The 16,819-nt window shown below is 45.3% G+C and overlaps 1 protein-coding gene and 1 long non-coding RNA gene across 5 annotated transcripts in view; one reads left to right on the forward strand and one right to left on the reverse strand.

The window, feature by feature from the left end:
* The window catches only part of LOC119974205, a 60,968-nt gene extending 52,392 nt beyond the window's left edge, over positions 1–8,576 (forward strand). For all 3 annotated transcript variants that reach the window (XR_005462488.1, XR_005462490.1, XR_005462487.1), the window contains 2 exons: positions 3,249–3,317; positions 8,451–8,576. This is a non-coding gene — a long non-coding RNA (uncharacterized LOC119974205). The remainder of the gene's footprint in view (positions 1–3,248; positions 3,318–8,450) is intronic.
* Positions 8,577–11,474: 2,898 nt separating this feature from the next.
* Positions 11,475–16,819, reverse strand: part of ticrr (TopBP1-interacting, checkpoint, and replication regulator) — a 45,219-nt gene continuing 39,874 nt past the window's right edge. Inside the window, exons 21-22 of one of the 2 annotated variants that reach the window (XM_038812931.1) lie at positions 14,103–14,222; positions 11,475–12,790 (exon numbers count right to left, since the gene is read on the reverse strand). In XM_038812931.1, the coding sequence (XP_038668859.1) occupies positions 12,642–12,790; positions 14,103–14,222 (269 nt within the window). In that variant the 3' untranslated portion in view covers positions 11,475–12,641. Of the gene's footprint in view, positions 12,791–14,102; positions 14,226–16,819 lie in introns of both variants that reach the window. The other variant, XM_038812930.1, reaches the window with a different exon arrangement.

Here is a 16,819-nt window from a genome sequence, read left to right on the forward strand (position 1 = left end):
ACCACCCTTTTCCCTCTGTGTTGTTTGTCTGTGCATGTGTGTAGATTGGGGTAGTTGAAAGGGGGGGGGGGGGGGAGATTAGGAATGGGTATTAGTTGCAGTTTGTCAGTTTAATTATGATATTACACAAACAAAATTCTTGTGGTAAAGTTACAAACCTGGTGACTGCAGTTTATTGCATTGACAAACAAATTGATATTAAAACCCACAAAAATACCACACAAACATTAAAAGATTTCTCAAAACTTTGATAAAAACAAATCCATATGGTGCATCAAAATTCTAAATTTCCTCAGTATTCAAACTGTTGAAGTTTTGTATTTGGTTTCCAAGTTTTATATATTTAGTCACAAACTGCCACAAAGGAGAAAGGAAGGTGTCACTAGCAGCTTCAGACTGGGGAGCACATTTTATATTAGGCCCCCAAAACGTAGAACAAAATGCTGCAGTTGCTGAAAATTGGAAATAAAAACAGAAAATGCTGATGAACAGTTGTGATGAAGTGGCATTGAATGGGAATGTCCACTCCACAGATGCTTTACCTCCGGAGTGGTCCCAGCATTTTCTGTTCGTACCGGACGGGATCCCTGGTCGTGCACTCAGAGCCTGTGCAGACCAGCTGGCAGAGGTATTCACAAACATCTTTACCCTGTCCTTACTCCACTCCGAGGTCCCCACCTGCTTCAAGAGGGCCACCATCATACCGGTACCAAAGAAGAATCAGGCAACGTGCCTCAATGACTACCGCTCATTGGCCCTGATGTCAGTTGTAATGAAGTGCTTCGAGAGGCTGATCATGAAGCGCATCAGCTCCATACTCCTGGAACGCCTTGACCCACTTCAATTCGTATACCGCGCAACCGGTCCACATCGTACGCCATTTCCCTGGCCCTACACTCATCCCTAGAGCATCTCGAAAACAAGGACTCCTATTTATTGACTACAGCTCCGCCTTCAACACCATAATCCCAGCCAAGCTCATATCAAAGCTCCAAAACCTAGGACTTGGCTCTCCACTCTGCAACTGGATCCTCAATTTTCTGACCAACAGACCACAATCAGTAAGAATGAACACCAACACCTCCTCCACAATAGTCCTCAATATAGGTGCCCCGCAAGGCTGCGTACTTAGCCCCCTACTCTTCTCCCTGTACACACACGACTGCGCGGCAAAACTTGGTTCCAACTCAATCTACAAGTTTGCTGACGATACGACTATAGTGGGCTGGATCTCAAATAACGAGTCAGAATACAGGAGGGAGATAGAGAACCTAGTGGAGTGGTGTAACAACAACAATCTCTCCCTCAATGCCAGCAAAACTAAAGAGATGGTCATTCACTTCAGGAAGCAAAGTACTGTACACACCCCTGTCAGCATCAACGGGGCAGAGGTGCAGATAGTTAGCAGTTTTAAATTCCTAGGGGTGCACATCACCAAAAATCTGTCCTGGTCCACTCACGTCGACACTATCACCACGAAAGCACAACAGCGCCTATATTTCCTCACGAAATTCGGCATGTCCACATTAACCCTTAGTAACTTTTACAGATGCACCGTAGAAAGCATCCTATCGGGCTTCATCACAGCCTAGAATGGCAACTGCTCGGCCCAGGACCGCAAGGAACTTCAGAGTCGTGAATACCGCCCAGTCCATCACACAAACCTGCCTCCCATCCATGGACTCAATCTACACCTCCCGCTGCCTGGGGAAAGCGGGCAGCATAATCAAGGATCCCTCCCACCCAGCTTACTCACTTTTCCAACTTCTTCCGTCGGGCAGGAGATACAGAAGTCTGAGAACATGCACGAACAGACTCAAAAACAGCTTTATCCCCAATGTCACAAGACTCCTAAATGACCCTCTTATTGACTGACCTCATTAACACTACACCCCTGTATGCTTCACCCAATGCCAATGCTTATGTAGTTACATTGTATACCTTGTGTTGCCCTATTATGTATTTTGTTTAATTCCCTTTTCTTCCCATGTACTGAATGATCTGTCGAGCTGCTTGCTGAAAAATACTTTTCACTGTACCTCGGTACACGTGACAATAAACAAATCCAATCCAATCTTATTAAAACTGGCGATCAGGTCAGGGCCATCATACTGGAAGGTGGTTGGGGTTATTTGGACGGAGAGAGAAGTTGGGACAATGATACACAGATACAAAACGTGCACAGTGAACCACTTCTCCCACAAGGTTCCTTCGAGTTACTCAGCAGACAGAACAGGAAGGCTCAAGAGGGCAGCACGATGTGCAGTGGTTAGCACTGCTGCCTCATGGCACTGGGACCTGGGTTTGAACCCGGCCGTGGGTCACCGTTCGTGTGGAGTTTGCACATTCTCCCCGTGACTGCATGGGTCTCACCCCCATAACCCCAAAGATGTGCAGGCTAGGTGGATTTGCCACGCTAAATTGGCCTTTAATTGGAAACTTTTTTAAAAACAGGAAGGCTCACGGCTAAATTCCCAGTCGGTTAGTCAAGCCGGTCAATCTCAACCAAGATGACAGAAGACAAATAAAACAATTGGTCTCAGTGCCCTGGACCGGGGTAATCATCAAGCAATTTTTCTGCTCCCAATTACAATCCAATAAATCATGTTGGTTTGAAAGCAGAGGAAATGGAAGGTTGGACTTTTCATTAATTTCTGTGGGCCACAAAAGGATAATAATTTTGAACAAACTCAATGCAGCATCACTGATGACTGTTTATGTCAGGAATCATTTTTATTCCCCACTCAGTTTTCCCCTCTTTGTTCCTGCAATCATTAACTCCCGTTTATTGAGGCACCAGTTGGCCACCAGTACTTTGCCCGAGGCTAGACTAGAATATTGATTGGATAATCAATCTGTAGGAGGAGAAATTACACCTAACTCCAACCTCGACCTCAGCTGAGGGGTTATTAGAAATTGATCAGATCTGAATTTTCTATCTGCTATCCTGGGATAGCATTCCAATTACTGCTCAGAGGTTGGCGCGGAGGTTTGGGCCATGTTGTATCGCTCACACTAGAGGCCATCAATAAAAGGTCATCAGCAAATTAATAGGCAATTCGGAGGAAACTTCTTTACGTTTCAAAGAAACTTCTTGGTGAGGCATAGAGATGTTGGCATAGTACTCATGTACCAGTTGGTTACCAAAACTTGATGAGGTGCACCAGAGATATATGCCTTTCTGTTCTTTCATCCATCCTCACAGCTGCATTGTGAATAATCTTTCTCCATTGATTTTTATTCCCCAGGACCCTCAATGCCTTTCCCATAGAGAACCACTGCACGTTCACCTCCTGGGATCACACAGGCCAGACCAGGTAGGGAATGCAGATTTCATTCACCGAAGGGCATCAATCAACCAGAGGTGTTTTTACAACAATCACCAGCAGTTTTGTGGTCACCTTTGCGGAGACTAGCTCAGCTTTTGCTCCAGATTTATTAACGGAATTCAAATTCCACCAGCTGCCATATCCCCAGAGCATTAGCCAGGTCACTGGATTACTAGCCCAGGAATGTTACCACTAACCCACTGTCTCTTCTAACACATTGTAAAAGAAATATGTGCTATGGGGTAAACGTAGGCTATAAGGAGACATACATTCAAGGGAAAAGTTTGATCAAGCAAATGAATCATTTGCTCTGTAAGTTCCAACGAAAAACCATAAACGGGATTCTCTGTTGCCCAACGCCGAAATCGGGAATGGCGATTGGGCAGAGAATGGCACCAGACTCCGAAATTGTGGCAGGTACCGGTTTGATGTCCCGCTCCCTTCAAATCGGCATCATTGGGACGCACGTCACGTGCAGTCACAACCCCGTTGGAGTGTCCTTAACGGGGCCACCTATGATGCTCTTCCCCCAATTGGCCGTTTTCCGACAGCACGGGCCACTTGTGGTCTCAGCAGTCGGGAGCCTGGCATGCTGGCGGCACAGAGAGAGAGACAGAGAGAGAGACAGAGAGAGAGAGACAGAGACAGAGACAGAGACAGAGAGAGAGACAGAGAGAGAGAGAGACAGAGACAGAGACAGAGACAGAGAGAGAGAGAGAGAGTACATAGAACAGTACAGCACAGAACAGGCCCTTCGGCCCTCGATGTTGTGCCGAGCCATGTTCACCCTACTCAAACCCACGTATCCACCCTATACCCGTAACCCAACAACCCCCCCTTAACCTTACTTTTTTTAGGACACTACGGGCAATTTAGCATGGCCAATCCACCTAACCCGCACATCTTTGGACTGTGGGAGGAAACCGGAGCACCCGGAGGAAACCCACGCACACAGGGGGAGGACGTGCAGACTCCACACAGACAGTGACCCAGCCGGGAATCGAACCTGGGACCCTGGAGCTGTGAAGCATTGATGCTAACCACCATGCTACCCTGCTGCCCCCTCCGCCACACTCGGCTGAGATCCATGCCGCTGGCCGGGGTTGTTTCTGCCAGGGCTCGGGGGTGTGATGGGAGGTGGACTGTTGGGGTGGGCGGGTACAAGGTCCAGGACCATCTTTTCCGGCACAGTTGGTGCATGTGGGAGGTAGGCTTGCGCGCGGCTGCAGCTTGTTAGCCCTGCGCATGTGCAGCACAGGACCCAGCGATGCGCCAACTGTTTTCTGCACGGTCCACGGTGTTTCACGCAGTGCCAGTGCTAGCTCCTCACTGGTAGCGGAATTGGTGAGGGTTTTTCGCCGATTTTCCCGTTGTGAAACACCACAGATCCTCCGTTGGCGCCAGCACTTAGCCTGAGGAATGGAGAATCCAAACCACGAGTTTCAGGAACACTTAATGCGCACTACCCCAGTGAGGGAGAACTGCTGGAACAGCAACACCATCCAACATCACAGGATAACACTGCATCTTATGCCTTGTAAAGGTTTCTAAAAAAACAGTAGCCCGTTAAACCAACTGCTGCTTTGCAGGTCTGACCGAAAGCTCAGAGGTACGACTACATTTATTTCCACGCAGTTAGCCAATTTTGCAATGAATATTCTGCAGCTTTTCCAAGAATTTGATCAAGCTGCTCACAGGTGTAGTTAGTACTAATGATACAGTAGAGAGAGGATTTGTTTATATAGTTTTACCCACTATGACTTTCCTGAAGGGATGGCTTCATGAGCACTGGCTCCAGGTCTCTATTATCTCACCTAAGGAGCCAGCCAACGTGTTACGAGCCCAGTCAATGATTCTTTGTAACTTGGCAAACATGAGAATGTCATAAGTCAAATCTGATCCTGTTTTCATCCAGCACGGGCACCTGTTAAAGAACAATAGCAGCAATGAGGATTCATAGTTGATTTTCACCTCAGGACTTATGACCTATACACAATATTTTTGAGCCTCGCTGTCCTGGTAAATCAGCTATCATTTAGAACAAGAATAAGCCTCAGACCAGTCTGCTCTGTATTGGCTACTGTCATATGTGGAGATTCCTTGCCTCAAGATAGCACAGATAAGGAATGGGAGTGGTAGGATAGTCGTCTCAGACAAAATCAACGAGACCTTCGCAAACTTACCAGGAGTGGGACTCGAAGATTAATTAATTCCTAGACGGGCTGGACGTACCACTCGTAGGAAAGGATGCAGGAACTGGAAGCACCATTAAGACGAGAAGAGATCATAGAATGCATTCATTCCATGCAGTCAGGGAAGGGAACGGGCAGGTTACCAGTGGAAGATCGCGCAGCACTTGACCCGCAACTGCGGGAAATGTTCAATGTCTCGCTGTTAAGGGCAAGGCACTGGAACTCCTGAAGGAATTCAGCGTCTTCTCAGGATAGAAATTGAATCTGAACAAGAGTAAAATCCTCCTGGTGAACTCCAGAGGGGTAGGAAGAGCTGGGGGCACTACTGTTCAAACTAGCCCAAACCAGATTCAGATACTGGGGATCCAGATAGCCCAACCTGTCCAGCTTGCTGGAGGTGATGAGGCTCACTCCCACTTTCCTGGCGGGAAGAGTGCAGACAATAAAGATGAACATGCTGCCAAGGTTCCTCTTCCTATCCAGATCACTCCCTATTTTTGTCCACAAATCCTTCTTCACCTGGGTTGATAAAACTGCTCATTGCCTTCATCTGGGCAGGATAGAGGCCCAGGATTCGGAAAATGATCCTACAAAGAGGGTGACGCATGGGAGGCTTGGATCTGCCAAACCTATTTTACCACTGGGCAGCGAACAGAGGGTTGGGGGGGGGGGGGGGTGTTTGGGAGAGCTCGAGGCGGAACGGTGCAGATGGAGGAGGCCTCCTATATGGGGATATCCCGCTGAGCGCTGGCTACCACTTCACTCCCAGCTCCCCCAACCAAACAAATACAAGGAGCCTGGTGGTAGCAGCCACTTTAAGGTCCTGGAGTAGCTCAGACATCTGCAGGAACCATACATTTATTCCGACAAAAATAAACACGCCATCAAAATGTGGAGCGAGGACAGAGGGATACTAACAGCGAGGGACATGTACACGGGCGGTAGAGTAGCTACCCTGGGGTGCGAAAAGAGAAGCTTAAGTTCCCGAAAGGGAACAAGCTTCAGTACTTGCAGTTGCTAGACTTATTCCTCAAGGAGACCACAGCGTTCCCCCAGATAGCCAGACACATCCTATTGGACTGACTACTGGCACTGGACTTGCTATGGCACGGTAATTGCAGCAACATTTACTTCCAAACACAAGAAAAATGGGAGGAAGAACTGGGAGAGAGGGGGAGGACTCTGGATCAAAGCTCTGCACAGGGTCAACTCCACCTCATTAGCAGCGTTGAACCTAACACAGGTAAAGGTGATGCACCTAACCATGACAAGCATGAACGGTTTCTTCCCAGAGGTGGAGGATAGGTCTGAGCGATGCCAGGGGGGCCTGGTCAACCACACCCACGTGTTCTGGTCCTGCCCAAAACTCAGCGGATTCTGGACCACCTTCTTCGAGGCCATGTCCAGAGTAGTGGGGGTAAAGATGGAGCCATGCCCTTCAGTGGCAGTTTTCAGGATATCAGAGCATCCACAGCTCTTTATGGGGAAGGGACCGGCCTCCTGGCCTTCACCTCCCTGATTGCCCAGCAGAGGCTTCTGCTTAGATGGTGGTCGGCAACACCACCCAAAGCCTCAGACTGGCCCTCCAACCTAGCAGAGTTTCTAAAGCTGGAAAAAATTAAATTTGCAATTAGGGAATCAGATGAAGGATTCCTCCATAAGTGGAAACAATTCACCAGCCTCTTTGAGGGGGGGGGGGGGCGAAGTGAGCACCCACACCACAGCAAACAAAAGGGGAAATCTACCCTACGCAACGAAGGGCATAGGTGCCCACACAATGACATGCAGAATAAAATGTATGTAGCCTCAAGAAATGCATAGGAGTAAACAAACAGGGCTCAGAAAATGAAGCCATCCGTCTATATTTATACCAATGAAATGTAAATAGACTAACTGTTTTTTGCTTTATCTCGTTAGTTTATTCCATGTTTTTTCCCCCCAAAAAAACAATAAAAACATTTTTTAAAATGTGAAGCCTCCTGTACTCCATATCTCACTCAATCATAAACTGAACTGGCAGAGCTATTTGGAACTATTCAGCTGGAAATAAATTCCTATGATACACTTCTCTGGCACGCTCCTTTCCCCCATGACTGTGACAACAACATGCTGACAAAATTAAGTCCTTATCTTATTCCTGGATGCTGGCATTACTGTCCATTAAAACAGCACAAAGAAACTGCTGAATGACAAGGTGTTTGGGGGATGATACCAAACCATTACTCCCCCCCCCCCCCCAGTGTTCAACACTCTGCCAATAAACTATTTAATCCCTTCCAGAAAAAAATAAATTTTAAAAGGTAGACTTTCTTACCAATTCTAACTCTCTAAAAATGTAGAATCTGATGCCTAATTTTCTTCCCTCCTCTCTAGTATCTCCAGCAGAGATATATGTCACTTGACCAATGTATTTATTAGTGACCAACTTGTATTAATGGTCAATAATGCTGGTATCTGCTGTCAGCAAAAATATCTATCAAATTATTTTATAACCATAAACGTTTGCAACTCCACACTGGTAACAATCACCTATGAGTATTCTTCATGCATGGCTTTAGACCGTGATTGTCCTTATGTACCAGGGTACTGGATAATAATCAGAAGCTGGAAACCCCTGTTCTACATTTCCTCTCTGGAATGTGGGACCAATTGAGGGCAGCAAGAGTTCAGCTGACACAAGGCAAAATCAGGAAGTGTTTTTTTGGAAAGATTTAGAGAATTAAAAAACATTTTTTTTTATAAAACATTCCCCGTTGGAGACATAACTTAACCATTATGTGCAAAATCCAGATATTCTGGAGTCCAATTGCCAAAACTGAACAAAGTGTGCCCTCTAGAGGACATTCAAGGGAAGAACCCAATTAAGACAAAGTGCTGTCATCCCTTACATCTTAGAATCAGATTGACAATTTATTTGTTTTCTTTCAAGCTCAGGTTCCTCACTGCTGCCTGATATTACTGGCATCTCAAATCGTAAAACAGTGACAAAAGCGACCACTACATCCTTCCCACTGATTCCCACACTTCACCACAATTATAAGGACCTACCAACACATGAAATGTAGCTTCCTGGGTGAAAATCTGGGCATGCCACCAATTATGGAATAGTAAACTGGATGAATCCGACCCTCTCAAAGGAGACAAGGAAGAAAGAAGAAAATCAAACCAACAAAAGCACAAACTGAATCGACTTTCAATTTGATTGCAGCTCTTGAAAAAAATGAAATGAAAATCGCTTTTTGTCACGAGTAGGCTTCAATGAAGTTACTGTGAAAAGCTCCTAGTCGCCACATTCCGGCCGGCACCTGTCCGGGGAGGCTGGTACGGGAATCGAACCGTGCTGCTGGCCTGCTTTAAATGCCAGCGATTTAGCCTTGTGAGCTAAACCAGCCCCTACATATGAGTATATGTAACAGTGACACTAACCCAAATCTTTCGAATTGTCAGAATACCATAATGAGCAGGCGTTACAGAAACAGAGTAACTTCTTACGCATGGAGAAAGTTTAAACAAATTTGATTAGGTATAGGGGAACATCTGCTGGTATTATCAAGAACTACACGCAGAACTTCCCCACACTGCTGGTTTCATGGTAAAGCAACCCTTAGCATGAACTACACAGAAATATATATACAGGGGGCGGCACAGCAGTTACCACTGCTGCTTCACAGCACTGAGGATCGGGGTTCGATCCCGGACCTGGGTCACTGTCAGTGAAGTTTGCACATTCACCATGTCTGCATGGGTCTCACCCCCACAACCCAAAGATGTGCAGGCTAGATGGATTGGCCACGCTAAATTGCCTCTTAATTGGGAAAAAGAATTGGATACTCTAAATTTATAAAAGAAAAACATATATATATTATATATATATATAATATACAGCTACTTACTCAAGAACAATAGTGCAAATACACTGCAAGGGGAGGGGTGAAAGAAGACCAATTAATATTTCAGGTTCAGTCTCAAGGTCAGATGTAGGGATTTGACCCAAAATGCTGATTTATTTCTCTTTAGATGTCAACGGATAGAACAAAAATACCTCAGGCAGAGACACTTCAGCTGGCAAGAAGTCTCAACTGAATTGTTTATCTTTGCCTCCCATCCCATCTGTTATAGATCAGCATTTAAATAAATGTGCACGTTCAAAAGTCTGGCATTTGATTTCAGTTGTATGTGCGTTTTATAACTTTGTTCACAACTAATTTACTTTGTTATCTTTTATGGTCTTACCTTTTTCTGTTCTCAAATAATGAATACACCATAGATTGAAGGAAATGTACATGCACCCATCTTGTAGAATAAGCATCTTCAAAAGGATATCAGCTCACTAGAAAGGATTCAGTAAAGCAACAGTAGCTTCGGTGCTTGAATATTTGCAGGAAGCCAGAGGGCTGGGAATTGTAGGCTGCCCATACATTCGCTCACCCTGATAAATTAGCACCGACCAAAAATCAACTTTTTAATCCTTTGAAGGAGTTATCCTCACATGCGCCTTTTAGCAATGGTTACTGTGACCTCATGTCCCCAGTACGCATTCCCTAACATTAGGAAAACAAAGTTAGTCAGGTTGGTAACCAAAAGCTCTTTTGGTGTGTTGAAATCCTTGACCTCAAGCTTGAGCAAGTTTCAAGTAAAATGCGTTTGAGTAACAAAATGATTCTTTAATGTTAGGTGGCTAGAACGGCACAAATCGCCATGGATATTAGTTTAGAAGTGGGATCATTTGGCCTCTCGACCCTATGACAACTGTTCAACAGGAGCCAAATGCTTTCATTCATCCTTTCCACGTAAACATGCTCCGTACACCGAGGGCACAGAACACCCTTTCCTCTAAACTTCCTGTGAGGAGAATGCATCATTAGCTGTCAGCAGGACTGTATTCTGGCCATCAAATTATAACGGCTTGCTTCCTTAACCGACACCATTAAAAAAAACCAAATTAATTGGTCATTTGTCTTGGCTTACTTTTGCAGGGTTGTATTGCAAGCAGAACAGCTGGAATATTACTGTCATATGCCACTGCAACTCAGCCATTCACTTCCCAAACAGGCGTCGGAGTATGGCGACGAGGGGATTTCCACAGTAACTTCATTGCAGTGTTAATTTAACAGATTTCATAGTATTTACAGTGCAGGAGGCCATTCGGCCCATCGAGTCTGCACCGGCTCTTGGAAAGAGTACCCTACCCAAGCCCATACCTCCACTCTATCCCCATAACCCAGTAACCCCACCTAACACTAAGGGCAATTTGGACCCTGAGGGCAATTTAGCCTGGCCAATTCACCTAACCTGCACCTCTTTGGACTGTGGGGGGAAACCGGAGCACCCGGAGGAAACCCACGCACACACGGGGAGGACGTGCAGACTCCACACAGACAGTGACCCAAGCCGGGATTCGAACCTGGGACCCTGGAGCTGTGACGCATTTGTGCTAACCACCATGCTACTGTGCTGCCCTTAATGGAAGCCTACTTGTGACAATAATAAAGATTATTATTGTTATGACCATTGCGGAAACTTTTAAAGAGATAATTCACTAAAACAGACAAGGTTAACAGATCTGACAGAAGTGTTATAAACTGATGAGGGGTTTTGATGAGGTATTTCCAGTCGTTAGCGAGTTGGTAACCAGAGGGCATGGATTGAAGTAAAGCACCAAATTAACAGAGAGACATGGTGGGGGTTTACTTTTGTTAGGCAAGAGGGCTATTAGAACAGGGAATACTCGATCAATACCTGTGATAGGTACAAAATCCATAATAACTTCTAAAAAAGAAGTCTAGAAAAATAAACAGCGAGGGAATGGAATTAAGTGGATAGCTTTATAGGAGACACAATGGCTGCTGTGCTGTAGTTCTGGGATTCTGATAGGGAACAATACAAAAGTCTTTTTCTAATTCTTGATGGGAGAAAATAAAAATTTGCAAATGCTGAAATAATCAAAACAAAATTTTGAATGCACATAACAGGTGGGTCAGCACCTGAAAAATCAGTTGATTTGCTTCAATGCACCTTCAGCAAGTCAACATCTAAAAACAGTTTAATATATACTTTCTGTACATGGTGATAAATTCATCATTTATTTTACCAAAGACCTGTACAAAATGATTATAGCTTTAATTTAAAAAAAAACACTCAATTTTACACCCACCCCTAAATTTGTAACACTTTATACATAACTTGCTATTTAATAGAAATCGGAAACATCACTCAGTGATCTGCATTCAACATGTGTCTAGGCCACATTCCTTCCCATAAAGATCTAAATATTATCTTTTCGGGCAAATCTAAAATCCAGCAAAAAGTCTAGCCGCCTTCTGTAAAATAACTCTCAAATTAAAAATGACAATTGTCAAGAGGGGCAATTCGCAAAAAGATCAAATTGTATCTCAGCATTTTGATAGGACAACTTAAAAAAGTTAAGAAGCAATTAAACTTTTCAGACTGATTATCCGTACTATGTGAGGAACAGAAACAATTAGATCAAGAGATTGAACACCCACTTTTACCACTGTAATCTGCAATTTTGATCACAGGTTGGACCTTCAGTCATCTGATTTCATCTTTTCTGAATACCAACCTTCCTGTCAGCAACTGTATTTGCTCCTTCTACTCAAATATTTAAAACAACTTAGTTGATCTGCCCATTTCCAATGTACAATATTAACCCCACGGCAAGAATTAATCCCCCTTTCCAGGTACTCTGCACTCTTGTGGAGGTACGCAGTAATTAGCCCATGGCATTTAGGCATAGACGGTCAAACCCGTCGTCCACTAGTCCCGCTGCTCTGAGCCAAGGTTTGGACCAACACTTTGGGGAAGGGAGACAAGTTTCAGCCATGATACACATCCATAATATGTGTGAAAAAAAGTCAAAGAATTTGACCGTATAAAAGCAATGAAAGGCTCAAAATCAACCGTAACATGTGAACATAAGAGTACAATTTAGAATGTAGTGTTGCACCGTCTCGCGGTTATTCCCGTTCAGTGCCATTTTCCATCCACAATGAACAGCATAAAGCAGTTCCATTATTCAAAATATTTGCTGCATTTCATACCCTATATCCCAGAGAAAACAAAACTAGCAGAGGAAGAAGCCAAGATGGAGGTGTTCTAGTTAGCTGACTAGCTTTCTTCTGGAGTAGGTTTTGGTGATGCAACGGCGAACTGGCACTTTGGTGAAAGGAGAGTAATCCTGGTCGGTGTCTCCAACTATCGCTATCCTCTTGCTAGGAGAGTTCTCTGTCTGCGCATCCTCGTACATATCTGTAAAAGATTCAGCGCAATCAATCAAGAGCATAGTTCTTTCCTCACAAAACTCTTTTAAGCTCAGTGGATAAATGATGTGGAAATGATACCTGATGTGGAACCCAAAAGCATGCATGAGAATACCACACTATGGGTGATCTTCAGGTTGCCCAGGGCTGGAAGGGCAGTCCGTCCCTAATCCTGGAGTCAAGCCCTCGCTCACAGCCTAAACTCAGCAATCCCCAGGACCCATGGTGAACCCTGCCAGCGGCAGAGGGGCACATTACCCCCTTGGGGTGCATCATGCCAAGCTAGGGTGTTAATGCCATGGTTTCATGACAGCAGTGCACCATTGGCAATGCTGTAACAGGGTATGTGTGCACGGTATGTGTGCATGTGTATGTGTATGTGTGCATGTGGTGTGTGATGAGGGCTTGACCAAAGGGGGTGGGAAGCGGAAGAAATCGAGATTGCACTTGGCGGCCCGGGGGGGGGGGGAGAGAAGATGTGACTACCACTGGACTTCGAATGATGGATCGAGCTGTGGCGCAGTGGGTTAGCCCTGCTGCCTCACGGCGCCGAGGTGCCAGGTTCGATCCCGGCTCTGGGTCTCTGTCCGTGTGGAGTTTGCACGTTCCCTCCGTGTTAGGCCCCACAACCCAAAGATGTGCAGGCTAGGTGGATTGGCCATGCTAAATTGCCCCTTAATTAGAAAAAAAAAAAATTGGGTACTCTAAATTTATAAAAAAAGGAATGGAGAATCCCACCCAACATGTTTTGTTACAATAAAACTCCATTCCAAAGATTAACTGCTTTTAAAACGGAGATAAAAATTTCATTAAATATCATGAAAAGGTTTTGTGAACATTTTCACCAGAAAATCATTGCCTGATAATTCATAACATTCAGCTGTGATGAACATAAGAACAGGATGGTGGACATGTTGTTCTGCCAGCACAAATGTAGCTGTTATCGAGCAGCTTACATCAATAGAAACCCAGAGCAAGAACAGATTTGCCACGTTTACAGCGACAAATTAGAACCGAATCATCCAAATTGCCATACGTGATTTGTTTTCTATTTGGTTAACATTTGTCCACACCCCCGATCCAAAAAGAAACCTACCGACCTGCCCCAACCAATGAAAGATTGATACACAGAACTCAACTAAATGGCATAAAATTTGACAACAGCGAAGAGGGGAGGAAGAAAGCAGGAAGACTTCCCTCTCCCCACCTTTCCATTAGCTTAAGATAGCTTCGATCCATAGAATTATTGCAGAAGTAATAATTTCACAACACTTCGATATGACAGGAAGTTTGAACTTTACCTCTGGTACCAGGTCTTTTCTTAGCAGGTGTTGTCCCAGCATACAACAACGGTGACCGAGTGAGTGCCAGCAGGCCACTAGCAGACAGGGCTGATTTAACTTTACAGCTTGGTGACATTACTGCTATAGAACACAAGGAAAAGCATTACAATCACAGGTAGAAAGCAGCTGCTATATGCAGTTTGGGTCATTTTTGGCATATTTCTTTGGTACACCCCTGTGCAAACTATTCTAACCCCAACATCCAAATAGCAAAAAGGATTGATTGTGATTTTTGGACTGGTCACTGGACTACAGATGTATGTTTCTGCCAATTATTCATAGGGCACTGACTCCATTCACTAGCTTTGACATAATAATGGGACCATCCACAAGATGCACTGCAGCGACTGGACAAGGCTCCTTAGACAGCACTTTCCAAATCCATGATCTCTACCACTAGAAGAACAAAGGCAGCAGATGCATGGAAACACCAAGCTGTAATTTCCCTTCCAGGTCATACACCATCCTGAGTTGGAACTATATCACTGTTCCTTCATTGTTGCTGGTTCACAATCCTGGAACTCTCTCCCTAACAGCACCGAGGGTGTACCTGCAGCACATGGACTGCAGCAGTTTGAGTGACACCTCATCATACCTTCTCATGGGCAATTAGGGATGGCCAATAAATACTGGCCTTGTCAGCAATGCTCACATCCCAATAACAAAATACAGCTGCCGTACTGTAAATGATCCATCGATTTAATCAATTATGAGACCTACCGGGAGTGATTTCTGCTAACATTCATAGATTACATAGAACAGTACAGCACAGAACAGGCCCTTCGGCCCTCAATGTTGTGCTGAGCCATGATCACCCTACTCAAACCCACGTATCCACCCTATACCCGTAACCCAACAACCCCCCCTTAACCTTACTTTTATTAGGATACTACGGGCAATTTAGCTTGGCCAATCCACCTAACCCGCACATCTTTGGACTGTGGGAGGAAACCGGAGCACCCGGAGGAAACCCACGCACACAGGGGGAGGACGTGCAGACTCCACACAGACAGTGACCCAGCCGGGAATCGAACCTGGGACCCTGGAGCTGTGAAGCATTTATGCTAACCACCATGCTACCCTGCTGCCCCTGGGTGGAACTCTGACCCAGCAGTTACCAAGACTCTCAGACAGCTGAATTTCCTGTACTGTACTTTCCTCTGGGGCTTTGATTCCTTTCTCCACGCACAACCCATTAAAAAAAAATCATTGACGGGATGCGGCCAACACTGGCTAGGCCAGCATTTATGACCTGTCCCTAATTGTCCTCGAGATGTGGTGGTGAACTGTCTTCCTGAACCACTGAAGTCTCCATGTGTCGGTACACACACACACAGTCCCGGCCCCAGGTCACTGTCCATTTGCACATTTCTGTGTCTGCATGGGTCTCACCCCCACAAAGTGTAGGGTAGGTGAATTGGCCATGCTAAATTGCCCTTTAATTCGGGGGAAAAAATATACATATATATATAAAATTATATGTATTTTCAGGATATTGAATGACTTGGAGGGGAACTTCCAGGTGGTGGCATTCCAATGCGTCTGCTGACTTTGTCTTTCTAGATGCTAGTGGTTGTGAGTTTGGAAGGTGCTGCTCTAGGAGCCTTGGTAAGTTCCTGCGTGGCATCTTGTAGACGGTACACACTGCTGCCACTTCTTGTTGGTAGTGAAGGGCGTGAAATGTGTGTGGATTGGGCTTTGTCCTGGATGGTGTTGAACTTAGAGTATTGTGGGAGCTGCACTCAACCAGACAAGTGGAGAGTCTTCACATCTCTGACTGGTGCCTTGCAGATAGTGGACAGGTTATTAAAAAAATGTAAGTGAAGAAAATTAAAAGCATTGAAACAAAAATATTTTTTTTTTACTTTCTTGCAATAAATTGGTTTTGAATTTAAATACTAGTTGTAATTTCAGTTTATTACCACAATTATAAACTATTTTATTTCTTTAGTGTAATTCTAATTCTTCTGGCATTTGTCTCTCCCCTCCACTTTTCAACTTGCATTTGCTCGTTCTCTGTTGCTTGGGACTGAGGTTAGCTACAACTGATAGTACCATATTGTATATTTGTACCTGCAATTCTCTCTTTTTCACATCTCGACCAACCTCTAAATGATCTACTTCCTTGGAATCCAGATTCCCTTTAAACATGTTTGCTTGCAAGGACATCAGAATAGGCAGATTCATAAGGATCCACGTGTGGGAGGGTGCTAAATGGTTTTAGCAGTATTAACATCCCGGGGTAGGGGGGGTTTACCAATGACCAGAAACTGAATTGGACTAGCCATTTAAATACTGTGGTGCTGTGGCTACCAGAGCCGGTCAAAGGCTAGGGGCGGAATTCTCCGCTCCCGGGAAAAATCGGGAGGGCTGTCGTGAACTCGGCCGAGTTTCACGACGGTCTCTTCTCACCCCCTATTCTCCCCTCCCGGCGGGGCTAGGAGCGGCGCTCCGTAAATTTTGGCCGCAGGGGCGTCGCGCCGAGAATGACGCGGCCGCAGGACGTGGCGGCTTGATCTTGCAGGGCGGCGGAGGGGAAATAGTGCGTCCGATTTGGACGCCGACCCGACGATCGGTGGGCACCGATCGCGTGCCTATCCCCTCCCGAGCACAGTCGTGGTGCTGTTTCCTTTCTTGTAGGCCACCTACAAGCCCCAAACGGGCTTCTCACTCCC

This window comes from Scyliorhinus canicula, chromosome 12, assembly GCF_902713615.1.
Source record: "Scyliorhinus canicula chromosome 12, sScyCan1.1, whole genome shotgun sequence".
In the NCBI taxonomy this organism is placed as follows: Eukaryota; Metazoa; Chordata; class Chondrichthyes; order Carcharhiniformes; family Scyliorhinidae; genus Scyliorhinus; species Scyliorhinus canicula.